This window comes from Capricornis sumatraensis, chromosome 8 (assembly GCF_032405125.1).
Source record: "Capricornis sumatraensis isolate serow.1 chromosome 8, serow.2, whole genome shotgun sequence".
Classification (NCBI taxonomy): domain Eukaryota; kingdom Metazoa; phylum Chordata; class Mammalia; order Artiodactyla; family Bovidae; genus Capricornis; species Capricornis sumatraensis.
The window spans coordinates 97,905,351-97,921,082 of record NC_091076.1 but is presented as its reverse complement, the minus strand read 5'-3'; the positions used below and the strand labels follow the sequence as shown (position 1 = coordinate 97,921,082).

At 43.5% G+C, this 15,732-nt stretch overlaps 1 protein-coding gene across 1 annotated transcript in view; it reads right to left on the bottom strand.

The window, feature by feature from the left end:
• The window catches only part of MAP3K3 (mitogen-activated protein kinase kinase kinase 3), a 52,488-nt gene extending 37,525 nt beyond the window's left edge, over positions 1-14,963 (bottom strand). The window contains exons 1-2 of the mRNA XM_068976470.1: positions 14,892-14,963; positions 3,834-3,874 (exon numbers count right to left, since the gene is read on the bottom strand). Of these exons, the coding sequence (XP_068832571.1) occupies positions 3,834-3,874; positions 14,892-14,963 (113 nt within the window). The remainder of the gene's footprint in view (positions 1-3,833; positions 3,875-14,891) is intronic.
• Between the last annotated feature and the right edge of the window lie 769 nt (positions 14,964-15,732).

The window sequence follows — 15,732 nt, the reverse complement described above, 5'->3', positions numbered from 1 at the left end:
AGGGTTATGCCTCCTGCTTTCTTTTTTCCTCAGATTGCTTTGGCAATTTACCTTCTGTGGTTCCAAATGAATTTCAGGATTATTTGTTCTAGTTCTGTGAAAAATGTCACGGGTAATTTGATAGGTAAGCCATTGGATTTTCATGAAATCTGGCTGGCTGAAATCAGTGGGCATCATGAAAGTCATATCTAGAACTGAGCTGTTCAATACAGTAGCCACTAGCCACATGTGGCTATTTAAATTGATTAAATTTAAAATCAGCTCTTTCAGTCCCATCAGCACATTCAAGTGCTCACTAGATACTGGAGAACACAGCTATAAGTCACCCCTTTTTATACCCAGGTCTACATATGCAGATCAAAAATATCTGGAAAAAAAAATTCCAGAAAGTTCCAAAAAAGCAGAACTTGAATATGCCCCATGCTGGCAACTATTTACATGGCATTTACATTCTCTTAGGTTTATAAGAAATCTAGAGATGGTTTAAAGTATACACAAAGATGTACATAGGTTATATGCAAAGACTGCACCATTTCATCTAAAAGACTTGCGCATCCGAGGAGTTTGATTTCCACAGGGGGCCCGGGAACCAATTTCCTCAGCTACCAAGGGATTTCTGCAGAACATTTCTATTAGAGGGGAAGTTTTACTGAACAACGTTGATAGGCTATTAGTATAATCCTTCACACAAAGCCTAATATCTCAGGAAGATAATTTCTCTATAACTTTTCCTTCATCTGTCACTACCTTCATTTCTGAAAATTATATTGCTGAATATATTGATTTTTATCCACCAGGAAATCATCCATATTGTAATCCTTATATTTCCCCCCCTCAAATCAACCATCCCAAGCATTAATCAGGTGCTGTCTTTAAAAAAAAGAGAAAAAATTAAGTGCTACCTAGATATGGGTTATCTAGACATGAGTATTTGATGGATTCTTTCGAGAGAATACCTTTCTATTAATTCTTTTGTAATTAAGGAATTACTAAATTCTATAATAATTAAGTCCATATCCCCTTCATCAGGACCTCAGCAATGGTTCAAAAGGGGTCCACCTTTCTGAATAAAATACCAGATCCACTCAGATGTCCCTAACACTGTCAGAAAAAGATCAGGCTCAGATAAATTCTCCTGCATTTGGTTTGGTGATGAACCATTTAAAACTTCCGAAACCATTTAAAAGCAGTCCAAAAGTCCTATCAAAGTCAAGAAAGCAGGACTCCCAGGTTAGTTAAGATCTAAGCTGCCACCATCACCTTAAATAACTGGCATCTTCAGGCTAGTACTTCAGAGACAGGTCTAACACCCAGCACAACCATCCCCACCAGTTCAAAAGGCAGGCCCCTTTTGAACTGTGGCTGAGGTCCTGATGAGGGGGATATGATTTACTATAAGAGATAAATAGAAAGGTATTCTCTCAAAAGAATCAATCAAACACACATATCTAGATAACTCATATCTAGGTAGCACTTAACTTTCTCTCTCTCTTTTTTAAAGACAGCACCTGATTAATGCTGGGGATGGTTGATTTGAGGTGGGGAGGGAATATAAGGATTACAATATGGATGGATTTCCTGGTGGATATAAACTAATACATTCAGCAATATAATTTCCAAGGAGGGAGATCTTAGTCTACAGTCCTCTTCTGCCCTCCTGAGGCTAAGAGGGAGGAAAGTTCAGAGTCTGATGCCCACCCATCCAAAGCAAAGGGAAACTCAGCCCACCAGAATGGATATCTGGCAATGACGAAGGGGAAAAATCACTATTCTTTCTTTCCTCTTTTCTGTAAATTCTAAGTCTATAAGAACCTACCACATTTAAATAGATCCTGTTCCTAGTCCTGTAAAAAGTAAAGAAAGCCCACAGAAATATTTTCAACCAAATCTTTAAGATATGAAATACATGAAACCAGAGCTGTCTGGCACAGAGCAGCTTGTACGTGGCTTCGCCGCACAGACTTTACAGAGTCCTCAATTCCACACACAGTACACGAACAGTGAAACACCACGGCTCCAGAAAACAGCTCCATAAAAAGAGCATGCACTTCTCAAAATCTTGATACCAACACTGCTGCTCGGGGCTTCAAAAGGCCATTCCTGCCTGACCACCTTAAATATTTGTGGTTTCGATCTGGCAGCATCTCTGAAACTAAACACACACACTTTCTCAGTGTAAGTCCGCTCACTGTAACTATATACCACTTAGGGAACAGGAATTCAGGAGAGCATAACTGCGTAATTAGGCTCCAACACAATCGAGCCTTTGATTTTGTATCTACTTCTGAAAACTCTTGGCTGCTCTGACTTTGGCAATCCCTCCAAAATCCAGTCCGGTCAGAAGTGTGAAAAGCAGCAACAATGAAGTGACAATTTAACTTCCATGCTACTGGCAGGTCCTAGAAAGAACAGCTGGGGACAGAGCTCAGAAAACCTTCTTCCCTCCCGGCCTGGAACAGCCCTAGAATTTACCTAGCAGCAGCAGGCCCTGGCTCTGCAGACGGCCCTTTGCACAATGTTTCCACCTCTGACCAACTTGCAGGCTTCTGAATGTATCTTTTTAAGCGAAAGCAGAGCCACAGATATCCAGAGCTAGTTTCAGAGTGGGCTGAAAGATGCCAGCAGCAGAGAACTTTCAGGACAAAAACGTTTGAAGGCACTTAAGGTCCTCTGGGGGCTTCCCCAGTGGCCCAGCAGTAAAGAACCTGCCTGCAATGCAGGAGCCGAAATAGATGTGGGTTCAATCTCTGGGTCAGGAAAATCCCCTGGAGAAGGAAATGGCAACTCACTCCAGTGTTCTTGCCTGGAGAATCCCATGGACAGAAAAGCCTGGCAGGCTACAGTCCATAGGGTCGCAAAGAGTTGGACACAACTGAAGAGACTGAGGAAGCATGCAAGGTCCTCTGGTGACTGGTAAAATAGGAGGATCTTATCCTCACAGGTGTGCTCTTTGCCCTCCAAATGTTCATAGTAAAGGAAAAAGGGCAGGGCAGTTATCAACGAGGGAGAAAGGCAAAGAGCAGGAAACAGATACTGAAAAGCATGCTTGTGTGTATACATGCTACACACATGCACACAAAGTGTCCCAAACATCCCCTGACCAGAGTTCTATATGCTTTCTTAAAGATTTTCCTTAAAATAACTTGAGAAATTAAGTGAAGTCATATTTTTCTCCACTGAGAACTTCTATCTTGACCTCCTACAAAAACCTTAATATTGACAATGGGAAAAGGATACAAGGGTTTTGTAACAGTACTTTCACTTCCCCAAGGTAAGATGCAGAATGCAGACTGAGAACTCTCTCTTTCTATGTCCTCAAATGAGCTGAAATCTTTCACAACTGAGGGACTTAATGCAGCTTCCCATGACCTAGAGACATTTTAAGAAACTACCAATTCACCCAACATGACCCCTGATGTGGACAAAACCAGGGACACTCTTTCAGGACAGGAATGGTAGCACGTCACAGGAGAAGCCTCCTCTCCCTCTGATGCCCACAGCTGGCACAGGGTCAGCATGTCTGGAAGCTATGACTCAGTGGAGCTGGAGCCCTGACTTCCTCCCCCAGCACAATGGTGGACCTCACAGCAGCAGAATAAGAGCAAAAGGGTAAAACATTAGCAGTTGACCAGACCACCAGCTTTAAGACCAGAAACAAGGTTCAGTCAATATGCCAAACCAAGGATGCAGCATTCCCCTTTCTGCCCCATCAACCCCATTACCTAGCCAGGGACCCCACAGGAGTCATTCCAGGGAGATGGCCCCCATAAGCTGCACGCTTTCTGAGAAATGGGGCTCAACGGACACATCCACGCATCAGGAGGCAGACTTACCGCCTCTCCCCGTTGTGCTCAAACTTGATTCTGACGTCACTCTGCCAAAGAAAGGACAGACAGGTTAGCGGGTTTTCTGGCCTGTGTCACTCCTGCCCCACCCAGGTAGCCTCAGGCAGCCCTTCAGCAACATTAGGCAGCATGCCTGGAGGCTCCTGTTGGAGCTTCTCTGCCCTGACAGGCACTCCTGTCATAGCGTTCTAACCTCTGGGGCAACAAAGGTCTTGGGACAAGAACCCCTGGGGTTGCCCAGCTCAGGAGATCTGCTCTGACGTGTCATCTCTAAGTTCACAAGCTCTATTTCCACAACTGGCTCTGGAGCTGCTCCCACTATGTCGCCACCTCTGGGCCAGGATACTACTCCTTCTTGGCTGACGTAACTAAATGGAAAAAGAACTCTTCATAGTGATAATTCTAGCTATACGACCACAACCAAGTTACTTATCCTCTATAACTCTTAGTTCTTCCATCTGCAGAATAGGGCTAAATACCTAACTCACAGAGTTGTTATGAGAACTAAACAAGAAAATGTAGTATAATACTTAATACATAGTAGACACACAATAAATGATTGCCACTGGTACCAGTGATCTCCACTACCTTATCACGGCTGCCCTAAGTGGGAGTAGAGTGGCACCCTGGACAAATACCTTATAACCGTCCCCAGTTTTAGCCTAGATGACCATCAGGGTACCCTATAAGCTCTGGGAGAACAGGGATCATGCCTCTCTTAATTCCGTAGCTCCAGGGACAAGCAAACGTAATGGTATATAATGTTCGTGCTTACCAATATTTGTTAAATGAATTCACTGATTGAAAAACACAGAGTTGAGTATAAGTATCAGGAACCAGAGAAGGAAAGGGTGTTAGAAGGTTAAAGAACAAATCAGGGAGGAAGAGATACTATAAAGGTCAAGCAAATAACTTGAGGGAGTTAGAAATGACAGGAAAAGAGAAGACATATTATAGAAGAACAGGTACAAAGGAAAAAGAAAACTAAGATAGTTAGGAAACCACCAAGCAACAGAGATAAAGGTAAGAAAGAGTTCATAGTCAGTGAATGAAAATAATACTGAGACAGGCAAAAGACTGTGGCTTTGAAGAAAGAAGAGGGTTTCAGGATATCTGAAGATGAAGAACATAGAGCAGGCAGAGAAAGTGACAGAAAAAGGAGAAAGCTGAAAGGCAGGGTAGGTGCACAAAGGACTTCCCCTTTCCAAGAGATGGGAGGGCTAGAATTCTCTTCCAGTCAAATGAACTAGACTGATGATTCTAACCTACACTCTAAAAATTTACACTCTAAAGACTCTAACTATACTCTAAAAACCCCTAAAAGCTTTTGTTTATGTATATGATATCTACAGATATTTGCCTTATTACAAATTAAAGCTAGGAAAACAAATTTTATTCATCTAAAAATAATTTAAAACCATTATGTGTTAACATAAACACATTTTAAAAACTGTATGTTTTTTAAAAAGTGAGGTGAGACAGAGTTCCCTGGTGGCCTAGTGGTTAGGATTTGGCACTTTCACTGGGGAGGCACAGGTTCAACTCCTGGTCAGGGGAGTATCCTCTACGCCACAAAGTGTGGCCAGAATACCGGGAAACAAAAAGAAAGAAAGAAAAAGTGAAGCAAGAGAGTGGGACACTCTTTAATGCTGGCTTCATAGGAGACGGCTGGGCTCTCAGATCAGCTTCTGCTTTCAAACTGCTGTGGTAACATGGATCAGGTAGCCTCCGGAAAACTCTACTGTACTTTTTTAAGAGTATGAAGGTGAAAAGGGCAAGGAACATCTTAGTACTATTATGAAAATAGTTTTAACCTGAGGGACACCCAAAAGGTTCTTGGGAACCTGCTAGGGGTCCCAGAACACATCTTAAGAGTCACTGAATTGAAATATAAGAATACAGACTCCAACTCACTATTTTAAAGTCAAGGAAATGGAGGCTCAAAGAGCTGCTGCTGCTAAGTCGCTTCAGTCGTGTCTGACTCTGTGCAACCCCACAGATGGCAGCCTACCAGGCTCCCCTGTCCCTGGGATTCTCCCCCAAAATTCACATACTGAACAGTGGACAGCAAAGCTCCTTGGAGTAACAGGCCTGCACTGTGACAGCTCTTCAAAATACAACCCTGATACAGCCCACTCATCCTTCGATTTAACATATGGACCACTTTATCCATTACCAATAATATGACAGTAGCTGACATTTATAAAGCATTTACTATATACTAAGCCTTGTTCTAAGTATGTTACATGCATCAATTAAACTAACCTTCACAACAGGAACTCTTACGATCCCTATTTTACAGGAGAAACTGAGTTACAGTGAAGTTAAATAAATTCTCTCAAGATCATAATGCTTTAAAAGAAACCTAAATAGGCTACAAGGAGAAAGCAATGGCATTCCGCTCCAATACTCCTGCCTGTAAAATCCATGGACGGAGGAGACTGGTAGGCTGCAGTCCATGGGGTCGCAAAGAGTCGGACACGACTGAGCGACTTCACTTTCACTTTTCACTTTCATGCAGTGGAGAAGGAAATGGCAACCCACTCCAGTGTTCTTGCCTGGAGAATCCCAGGGATGGTGGAGCCTGATGGGATGCCATCTATGGGGTCGCACAGAGTTGGACACGACTGAAGCGACTTAGCAGCGGCGGCAGCAGATAGGCTACAACCTAAGTGTTACACAGGCAAGGGAGGCTTATTTTACTCACAGATGCAGGGCTTCAGTGGGAACACTGAAAAGAAGAAACTATCACAGCATCTTCTGAAACCTTACTTTTTCAGAACTCATGGAGGAGATGAAGTAATAATGGAGTCGGCATCAGATCAGGGTGGTGACCTTGCGGGAAGCTATGAGGCCTGGGGAACCTGTAGGCGAGGCTCTGGTTGAGGCTGTGCATGGTTGGAGGTAAAGAAGGTGGAACGGGAAGGCAGGGTGCCCTACCTGGTCTGCATTCTAGGTGAGAGAGACTGTGTGTGAGTGTGAGCGTGCACACGCACACGTGGAAAGATGTGCCACACTACAGAGGAAGTTATGTGGCTTCAAGGTTTTATGAGTGACAGCAGTTTTGCCACTGTCTTCCTTTTCTCCCTCCCCTGAAGTCCCCATGGGAAGCGCCTTCCAAAGCACAGTGTCTGCCTCATGCTGCCGCGCTCAGCCATGCCACCTCCAGCTTCCCATACTGTCCAGTTTCACACCAGCTCTAGAGGACCCCACGTCTCCACCAGTCTGCAGTCCTGTCTGTCCCTACAGGTAGGGTACCACACCTTTCACCTACAACATTATTACAGTTAAGTCCCCTACATACCAATAAGTTCCGTTCCAAGAGCACGTTCATAAGTTTGATTTGTTCAAGTCCAACAAAGTTAGCCTAGTTACCCAACTAACACAATCAGTTATATAGTCTGTACTGTAGTAGGTTTATAATACTTCTCACACAAATAATGTAATATAACACATTTTTAATCTTATAGTACAGTACCTTGAGAAGTACAGTAGCACCAGCTACATCACCGCTGCTTTTACACTTGTTTCTGTGCATCCTGGGCTTGAAATAAAGACACTGTACTACTGTATACAGTACTGTACAGCACACAAAAGCACAGCCGTTGGTAGAGGATGCACACGCGTGTACGCCAGGCATGTGAACTAACTTACGTGACTGAACATGGGAGGGCACATTCGCGTCTTTGAAAGCTCACAACTTGAAGGTTCATATGCGGGGGACTTACGATATTTAGATGCACCTAGGAAGCAACTCCCTCCGTCCCTTTGTGGGACTAAAGGAACTACATTTATTTCATGATGGGACATAATCCAAATTCTATTTGACGTGAATTCAGTCAGAAAGGGAATTAAACTTTTGCCTCAAACCACAAATCACTCCTACTCAAGACTAACCTAGCCTGTGATTAGCAAGCAGTGTAAACAAAGACGCCCAGTCTTCTGAGTCCTGTGTCTGATGTGGCTACAGCATTTCCAGATCAGGATGCAGGCCCATGACTGGTTTCCATGTACCACATGGTGTGCCCAAATCTGCCAAGTTCCTAACCCTGGGTTTCCCCTGTCAGGGCTGACTAGAACAAGCCATGGACAAGAAAGCTCAGCTAAAGCTCACTGGATTCGATTCCTTCCTGCCAACCGTTCTCTGTGTCTCTCTGAGGCACTGCGCATTGGTGGCTGTGTCCTCCTTGCCTCTGTGCCCCTGTCTCAAGCCAGGGAACCTGCCACCACTCTAACCACTTCTGCTTCTTTGCTGGTTCCTCTTCCTCATGCCTTCTCCCACCCCTCCCCTCAACACGTGACTGTGCCTCAAGGTTTGAACTTTTGGCCTCTGGATTTCTCTCCTTCTCTTCACTTCTTCTCCTTGGTAGGAATTAAAAAATCAGGTCACCTCTAAATAGAAGATTCCCAAATCTCTATGTCCAGCCCCACCTTCTCAAGCAAAACGTCATCTGTCTGCCATGTAAACGAGACAGGTAAGTCGTTGTAAGGAATGGAACACTAGAGTCAAGTTGTCTGGCTTCAAACCCTGGCTCTATAACCTCCCCGTTATAACCTTGAACATGACTCTCTGTGACCCAGTTTCTTCATTTGCAAAGTGCAAACAGTGGCAATCTGTCTCGTGGAATTATCAAAATAATTAAGTGAAATAACTGGGGAAAGCTATGAGAAGGGTACTTGATACACATGTTCAAAAAATGAAAATACAGGTCCATTTTCCTTTAGCCAAACCCTTGGGAGCCAAAAATGTTTCAGAACAGTGGTTGGTGTTCTGTATGTTAAGTGATGCCCCTCTTGAGGGAGGGTGACAGGTGGCGCTCCCATGGCAGAGGCAGACACAAACACTTCATGCCCTCCTCTACGCTGCTAAGCCTCTCGGAAGTTACTTTGGGGCTTTGTAACTAGTTCTGACCAATAGCTAGGGACAAAGCTGAGTTCTGCTCTCTCTTCCTTGGCAGCCACATGTTCCAGGTCAGAGGAGCCACCCTCAATCAGGGTCCTGACGTGGCTGTGGGGAACACTGTCGCCTCCTTCCCTGCACTGGACACAGCTGTACAGTCACTGAGATTCAGGGTTTACCTGTTAACAGCAAAAGTCAGTTTCTGTATTGAAAAGTATGAATATTCACAATAAGTGCAATAAATAAAGACTGTAAATAGCCCTGTGTCCATTCAGGCCAAGTTTTGTTGAGTTTGCCGGAAATTTTAAAATACATAAATTTTAAAAAGCTCCTTTCAGTTGGCAGTACTCTTTGGATTTCAGAACTGCAAAAGCAGTGCACACACATACCTGCGCACACAGCTCAGTCTTTCTCTATAATTGCAAACTCAACCTAGTCATGTGTCTCAATCAGCCACCCTCCCTAACTAGTCCCCCTTCTCAACGGTGCCACTTATAATACTGGCGACAGGCTCAAACCTCTGAGCTCCGTTTGATTCGTTCCCTCTTTTCCCTTTCTCAGCAGATGGCAAGACCCTGCTCTCCCCTCCAGAGACTCCCGGATGAGACTGCTCCCCATTCTCTCAGTCCTCACTCGCCTCGAGTCCCTTTCCCCTCCTGAACTCCTGAAGCAGCCTCTGCACTTCCCAGCTCCCCTCTTCCAGCACGTTCTACATGCCTCCAGTCTCAATCATCTTAGCCACCGCTTTCACCACATCCCTTCTTTATTCAAAAACTAATCCGCGATACCCATGACCTACGGAATAAAGTCTAAGTTATTAACTATTATTCAAAGCCCCCTGGAACTTATGCTTACTTAATCATCTCACATTGTTTGTTCTCTCTCCAGCCAGCTCAATGCGCACCCTATTTCCTGAAATATGCCATATGCATTCCTTCCCCTAGGCCTTTAATAATGCAGTCTCCCACCCCGGGGTGCTGCACCCCCTGACTAAACTCCTACACATCCTTCACTGCTTGGCTCTGGTGCCACCTTCTCCGGAGATGACTCTGTGACTCCTCTGGCCCAAGTTCTGGCCCACCTTTCACTTTCCTGGCCGCCTTCACCTCTCAGAATTTGTACCATATATTTAGGCACAGTCACATCCTACCTTAGTTTCTTTTTTTCACATATTTCTCGTTTATAATAAGACTGTGTGATTCCTAGGGTACAGGGAATATAACATATTTCTTTTGTCTAAGAAGCTTGAGTATAAGTTCACATTGAAGTAAATGGAGAGATGCCACAGCTGCTGAGAAAAAAGCACTGGTACAAAAATTCAGGCCTCCCAGTGTGGCAAAAGAGTAAGAGCCATAGCCAGGAGAAGGCAGTGCAGGCCCCCAGGCTGGGCTACAATCTGGGAACGGCATACAGGCAACAGGAGTGATCAACGATACCAAACTTAAGTAGAAAAGACCTTCTCAAAGTCTGAACTCAACAACTGAACATGTAATCCAGGAAGATTCTCAAGAATTCAAAAAAAAAAAAAATCAAAGTGTTTATTAAACAAATGTCTGTGAACCTCTGACCTGGTGAAGGCCCCCATGAGCCAGTATCTCCGGCACCCTCTCTCTGATTCTGTAGCGCTTGCATTCCCCCACATTGCTATGTATCTTTGCTGGCTCCCACATCTTTGGCACTGGAGCCCTAATTTTGCCAAAGATAGTAAATAAATGAGAAGAAAAGAGCACCAAAAATAATTTTATTTGTGTGACTCAGAGAAGTCCTAAGAGATCAGTGGAAGAGGTGATTATAAAGCAACCATCTTCCCTGCCCCAGTTCCTTCTCAGTCCCCAGTCCTAGCACTGTGCAAGACATTCAGTGAGGATGTGAATAAATCAATGATGAAATGGTATATTCATCATTTACTGCTACTTAATAAAATACCACAGAAAAGGAAGCTTCTTACGAAATAGAATATGAGACTTGTACACTGTATGTTTTATTTTCAAACTAGCCAGCCTATCTTATCAATAACTCTTGAAAGAGAAAGGAAGTCCTGAAGAGTCAGGTCTATCACAGTAAAAAGCAAAAGACAGTCCTCTCAGTCCCTGCCCCTGCTGGCAGAACAGCTCCCAGAATTCTCTTCCTTTAGAGCTGATACCAAGAGCCTGCCCTTCTAGTGCCTGCTATGAAGAAAACAACTTTTTCATTCTCAAGTACCAACTAGTAAACATCTCCGTGCAAGCCTCTACCTACCTCTGTGATAAGATTCAAGGAAAACAGGAACCTGTGGTAATAAGGATTCTATTTCTTCCTTCACTGGGATTTTCATATGTTAGGTTAGCTGCAGAAGTCTACAAAGGACCATCTGATTGATAGTAATGTCAATCCAATAAAGGCAGAAATCCTTAACCTTTTCAGCTCCATGACAACAGAAGTGACGCAGGCACTACCGCTTTACACCCGTGCCCTGTGCTCCAATGTATAAAGCGCTTTATATTCTATGAGCTCACAACTTCCAGAGGTAAACAGAAAAACTGAGGTTCAGAAAGGTCATCAGACTTACACAGTACTACTTTTACAGTACTACTTTTACAGTAGGTAAAACTACTGTGACCAGGAGTCAGAAGACCTGGGTTTACTTCCTGGCTCTACTTAAAACCTTTGCATAAGCACTTTGAGAATTTTTAAACTATAACACACATGCTTATATTGTTGTTATTGCTATTAATTGTTGTTGTTGACAGCACTCTCCAAACTGCAAAATTCCACGTTAACGGATTATTAACAACTCAATGACTTCTGGGCTCCTTTCAGTACACTAAGCTGTCAACTTGGAAAAACAGCACCTGTTGCTAAAGCACTGCGAGTGATGACTTCTAAAGAGTCTGCACATTATGGCCTACAGAGCCGTCCATGGGCCCCAACCACACCTAGGGTGTGCCACACCGATCCAAAAATGTGCAGCCAGCTCTAACCAGGTGGTAGGCTTCCAGGGACCTAATGGGAAAACACAAACCGCACAGATCCTAACTTCTAGCAAACAGGTGGATAACCAAGCACGTCATGCCCCTGTACTTCCATAGCTGCTCAGAACGCTTAGCCGTTCTCAAATCATTCCCTTTTTCAATTAATCGCCTAGTTTGTTTACTCGGGGAAGAGGATGTCTGAAGTCTTGCCAAGCAGAGATATTAAACTAGGCTTTCCCGTTCTTCCAGGCCTCGGTCCCAACCAGTTCTGTCACTGAAGTCCCAGCTCCTGTGGCATTCCTTGTCGTGCCAAGTATGAGCCCCAGGAGGCTACCATTCTCACTCTGAGGCGCTGCTTGCCCCTGCGAGCACCAATCTATCCCCAAACAAACCATCTTTCCTACTGGCCAAAATACTTGGGTTCTTTCAACTGGGACTCTGCAACCTCAATCTTTAGCCCACTGTGACATTTCTTAGACCAATTTGGCATCTCCTAGCCATTTAAATTAGGTTTTTGATCTTTCAGTCCTCTCTCCTCCTAAGCGTGGACCTTCTGGCAGAAGTGGTAATGAGGAAACTGTTTATTCCTATCCCAGGCCCAGACAAACAAAAGCAAGAATTTTTAAAAAGGGAATTCACTTTGTAAACTGTAAAGTCCTACAGTAACAAACTATTAATATCTCGAGACTCTTAGGCTGGGCTCTTTTCATTATATCAGGCTGTAAACACTCGTCCCCTCTGCTCTCACCACCCCCATCTTACCCCATCTCACACTTCCTCGGAAATGCATTCACTAAGACTTTCTCTCTCCTTCCGCTTTCAGGATTTTGCTGAAGAATATTTCTCCTGGTCAGAAGCTGAACATCTGCTACACTTCCCAGAAGAGACCACTCTACAACCTTGACTTTATTAACAGCAGAAGCTAGTCTGATGTTTTCATTGTCCTTTTACCTAAAGTTAGCATAAAACTTTGAGCTTCAATTTCTAAACAGCCATGAGAGTTCCACAGCTTCCCATTCTCCCCAGAACCCCATGCCCCTGGATTAGACTATTAGATAGGTTTCCCACTGATGAGTTTATTACAATGTGTAGAAACCCATGAACTCATGACCAGTCCATGGAGGATGAATATACACATCTCCAAGGATTTACTCAATTTCTTGCCCAAAAAATCAATAGTCCCTTATATAAAGTTGTGCTAAGACCATAGCCAATAGCCACATGTTGCTATTTAAATGTAAAATAATTAAAACTGACTAAAAATTTAAACTCAGTTCCTCAGTTGCTCAACAGCCACGTATGGCCAGTGGCTACTAAATTGGGGCAGCACAAATATAGAACATTTCTATCACCACAGAAATTTACTGTTCAGCAGTGATACAGGCTGCTTATGAATAATATTGTTGTGAGAAATGGTAACAGAACACAGGTAATGAGTAACCAGTGCTCCCTACAAATCCACTAAAACAATTTGTCCAGGATATGAATTCCATACACTTCCAGCACTGCAAGATTTAAAAGCACATTTCAGCTTTAATGGGTAATTTTATTCCTTACCAAAAATTTCTTTTTCTCACTGGCCCCTGCACATGAGCTTGTTGTTACTGTGGGGCTGTTCAGAAGGGCTGAGCTGCCGCTGTTGTGCTTTTTCTTTAAAAACAAAAAAACTGAGGTTAATAATTTGTATCCTTCATGCTGCAGAAAAAGTCTGATGATATTCAAGTAAACTGTGGATCCAAATAACTAGTATTTCTTGTTAAGATTATTTCCTGAGAGTAGGCAATCTTTCTCACAGGCTTCTACTTCTATAACCACTGCCTTTACTCCAAGAACACAGCAGTAGGCACAGTACAAGATCAGGATTTTCTAACGGTAGCTTTATCCTCTGAGCAGGATTCCTAGACAGTAACAGACCACCTCACTCCTCGGCCGGGTTCTTTCGGGCCTTCCAACTCAAGAAAGCTTCCCCTTTTCACCTCCTAACTGATATCCACGCTAACAGTCCCATTTGGAGAAGGATCAGCTGACTGGAGCAGCATTAGCAAGCACACTCCACATAGGAAGACAGGAAGGAAAGTGAGGTCATTAGGCTCAAGTCTGGGGGAGGGGATTCGCTTCTGGTAAAATGCTCCTTCCAAAAGCAGCTTTGAATAGAAAGGTTACAGCAAGGGAGAACCCACACAATCAGAATAATGTACGAAAGCAGTACAAGAATGGGCCCTATTCTGTTGCTCCCCCAGTTCTATAAGGTAACCACAAAAAATAAAAGCAGCTCTCTAAACTATTCCTTCCGCTATAACTGAAACAAAAGGACTTGGGGTCCCCAGTTTTCCTAAAGGCAGGAAATACTCTGGGAGGCTACATCTAGCAGACCTCAGACAGAAAAAGTTTCAGCTCCTACTTTCTCCAGGAACCAAGAGCACTTTTAAAGAACTGGTAGACAAGGTGCATATGAGGAGAGAGAAGGTCAGCTGACAACCAAGAGAACCACAAGGAGGAAATCATCAAACACACTGAACACAACCCTCTGATGCCCACCAGGAAGGAAGGCTCCCCCTCACTCACGCCTCTCTTCTGCCAAAGGACCCAGGAAACAAGGAGGTCAGCAACACTGAACAGAAGAAAGTTCTCACCAGTGTACAAGCGGAAATGTTAACAAAATAGAAACTGTTTTCCTAAGAAAGCACACAGCTCTCAATAAAACAGGCACTCTCAATTACCTGAGTTAACAAGGGGAAACAGCTGTAAATAACAATAATAACAAAATCACTCATTCTTACCTTTCAGAATATATGATGTTTTATTAAATATATTTCCCTTCCTAATTACATTTAAATAAACTAAAGTCAATTAATTCTTCCTGAGAATATACTGTTTAAAGACCTTCTAAGCTAGAGATCATGAGTCTGGATAAAATATTTGCCAAATGATCAGTAAAGGAAAAATTCTATGAATACTCCTCATAATTAGCAAAGAAATTACTCTTATTCTTCACAAATGAAATACTATTTGCAAGGTCAGATGCACAAGGCACTGGGACTCCAGATCATGACCCATACCTGGTGGGTATACATCACTTACCTACCATTCAAGAGACTGTGAAAGGAAGGGGCCAACAGCATTTAAACCTGTAACATATTTCCCATCTGAAACTCACCCCCAACAAAGTTAGTTAACAGCCACAGCTGCACACACCTGCCTATTTGGGTGACCCGTGTCTTTGCTCTTCATGGTCTCATATCCAGGCACCCGGGGACGTCGGCTCATCTGGAGGGCCACCAGGTCCTTCATGATCGAGTTCAATGCCTCCTGCTCATCTGCAAAGAAAGAGAGCACATGGGCTAAGACACTTTAAAACAGACCACAAAAGAAAGTACTTTCACAAATTGTATGACTCATACTCAGGGAGTTTTGCCCAGGTGAAATGACAGGTCCTGTAACTAAATGACATAAATTTGCTATCTGTGAAAAGAGGATAGCTGGCAAATTGAATTTTAATAGATTCTAACAGCTCTCCAATCGGATTTCTGGCAGTAATATCTACCTATTCACTGGGAGCGAGAGAGGTGCTCAAACAAACCAATTCTTCCAGTGCCAGAGAAACTCAACCAGGAAAAATAGATGAAAAGTTGGAGTGAAGTGAAGAACAACACAGCACAGTGTAGCAGGGAACTGAGTAGAAAGATGAATTCACAGAGAATCAATTATGAGACAATCAGTCACAGACCTATTCTTCAAGTACTATAGGAGAGCATATTTAAAAGGTACCAAGCAAGGTTGCTGCTTTAAACAGAAGTTGTTTCACAAGCCTAGCCTTTGAAGGCCCCTTCCCAACTCTTTACAAGTTTATAGGCCTTCTGCTTCCCACAGGGAAGTCGAAAGGCAGTTCTATTGTTTTTCTTCCCTAACCAAGCAAGCAGTGCATTGTCTCTGCCTTATTGGTATTACTTTTAATCCCCCTTTCTTGAAATAGCATAGAGCACTAGAGTTCTCATGCATTGAAGACAACTGGCCAAAACCGAGAACCTAAAACCAG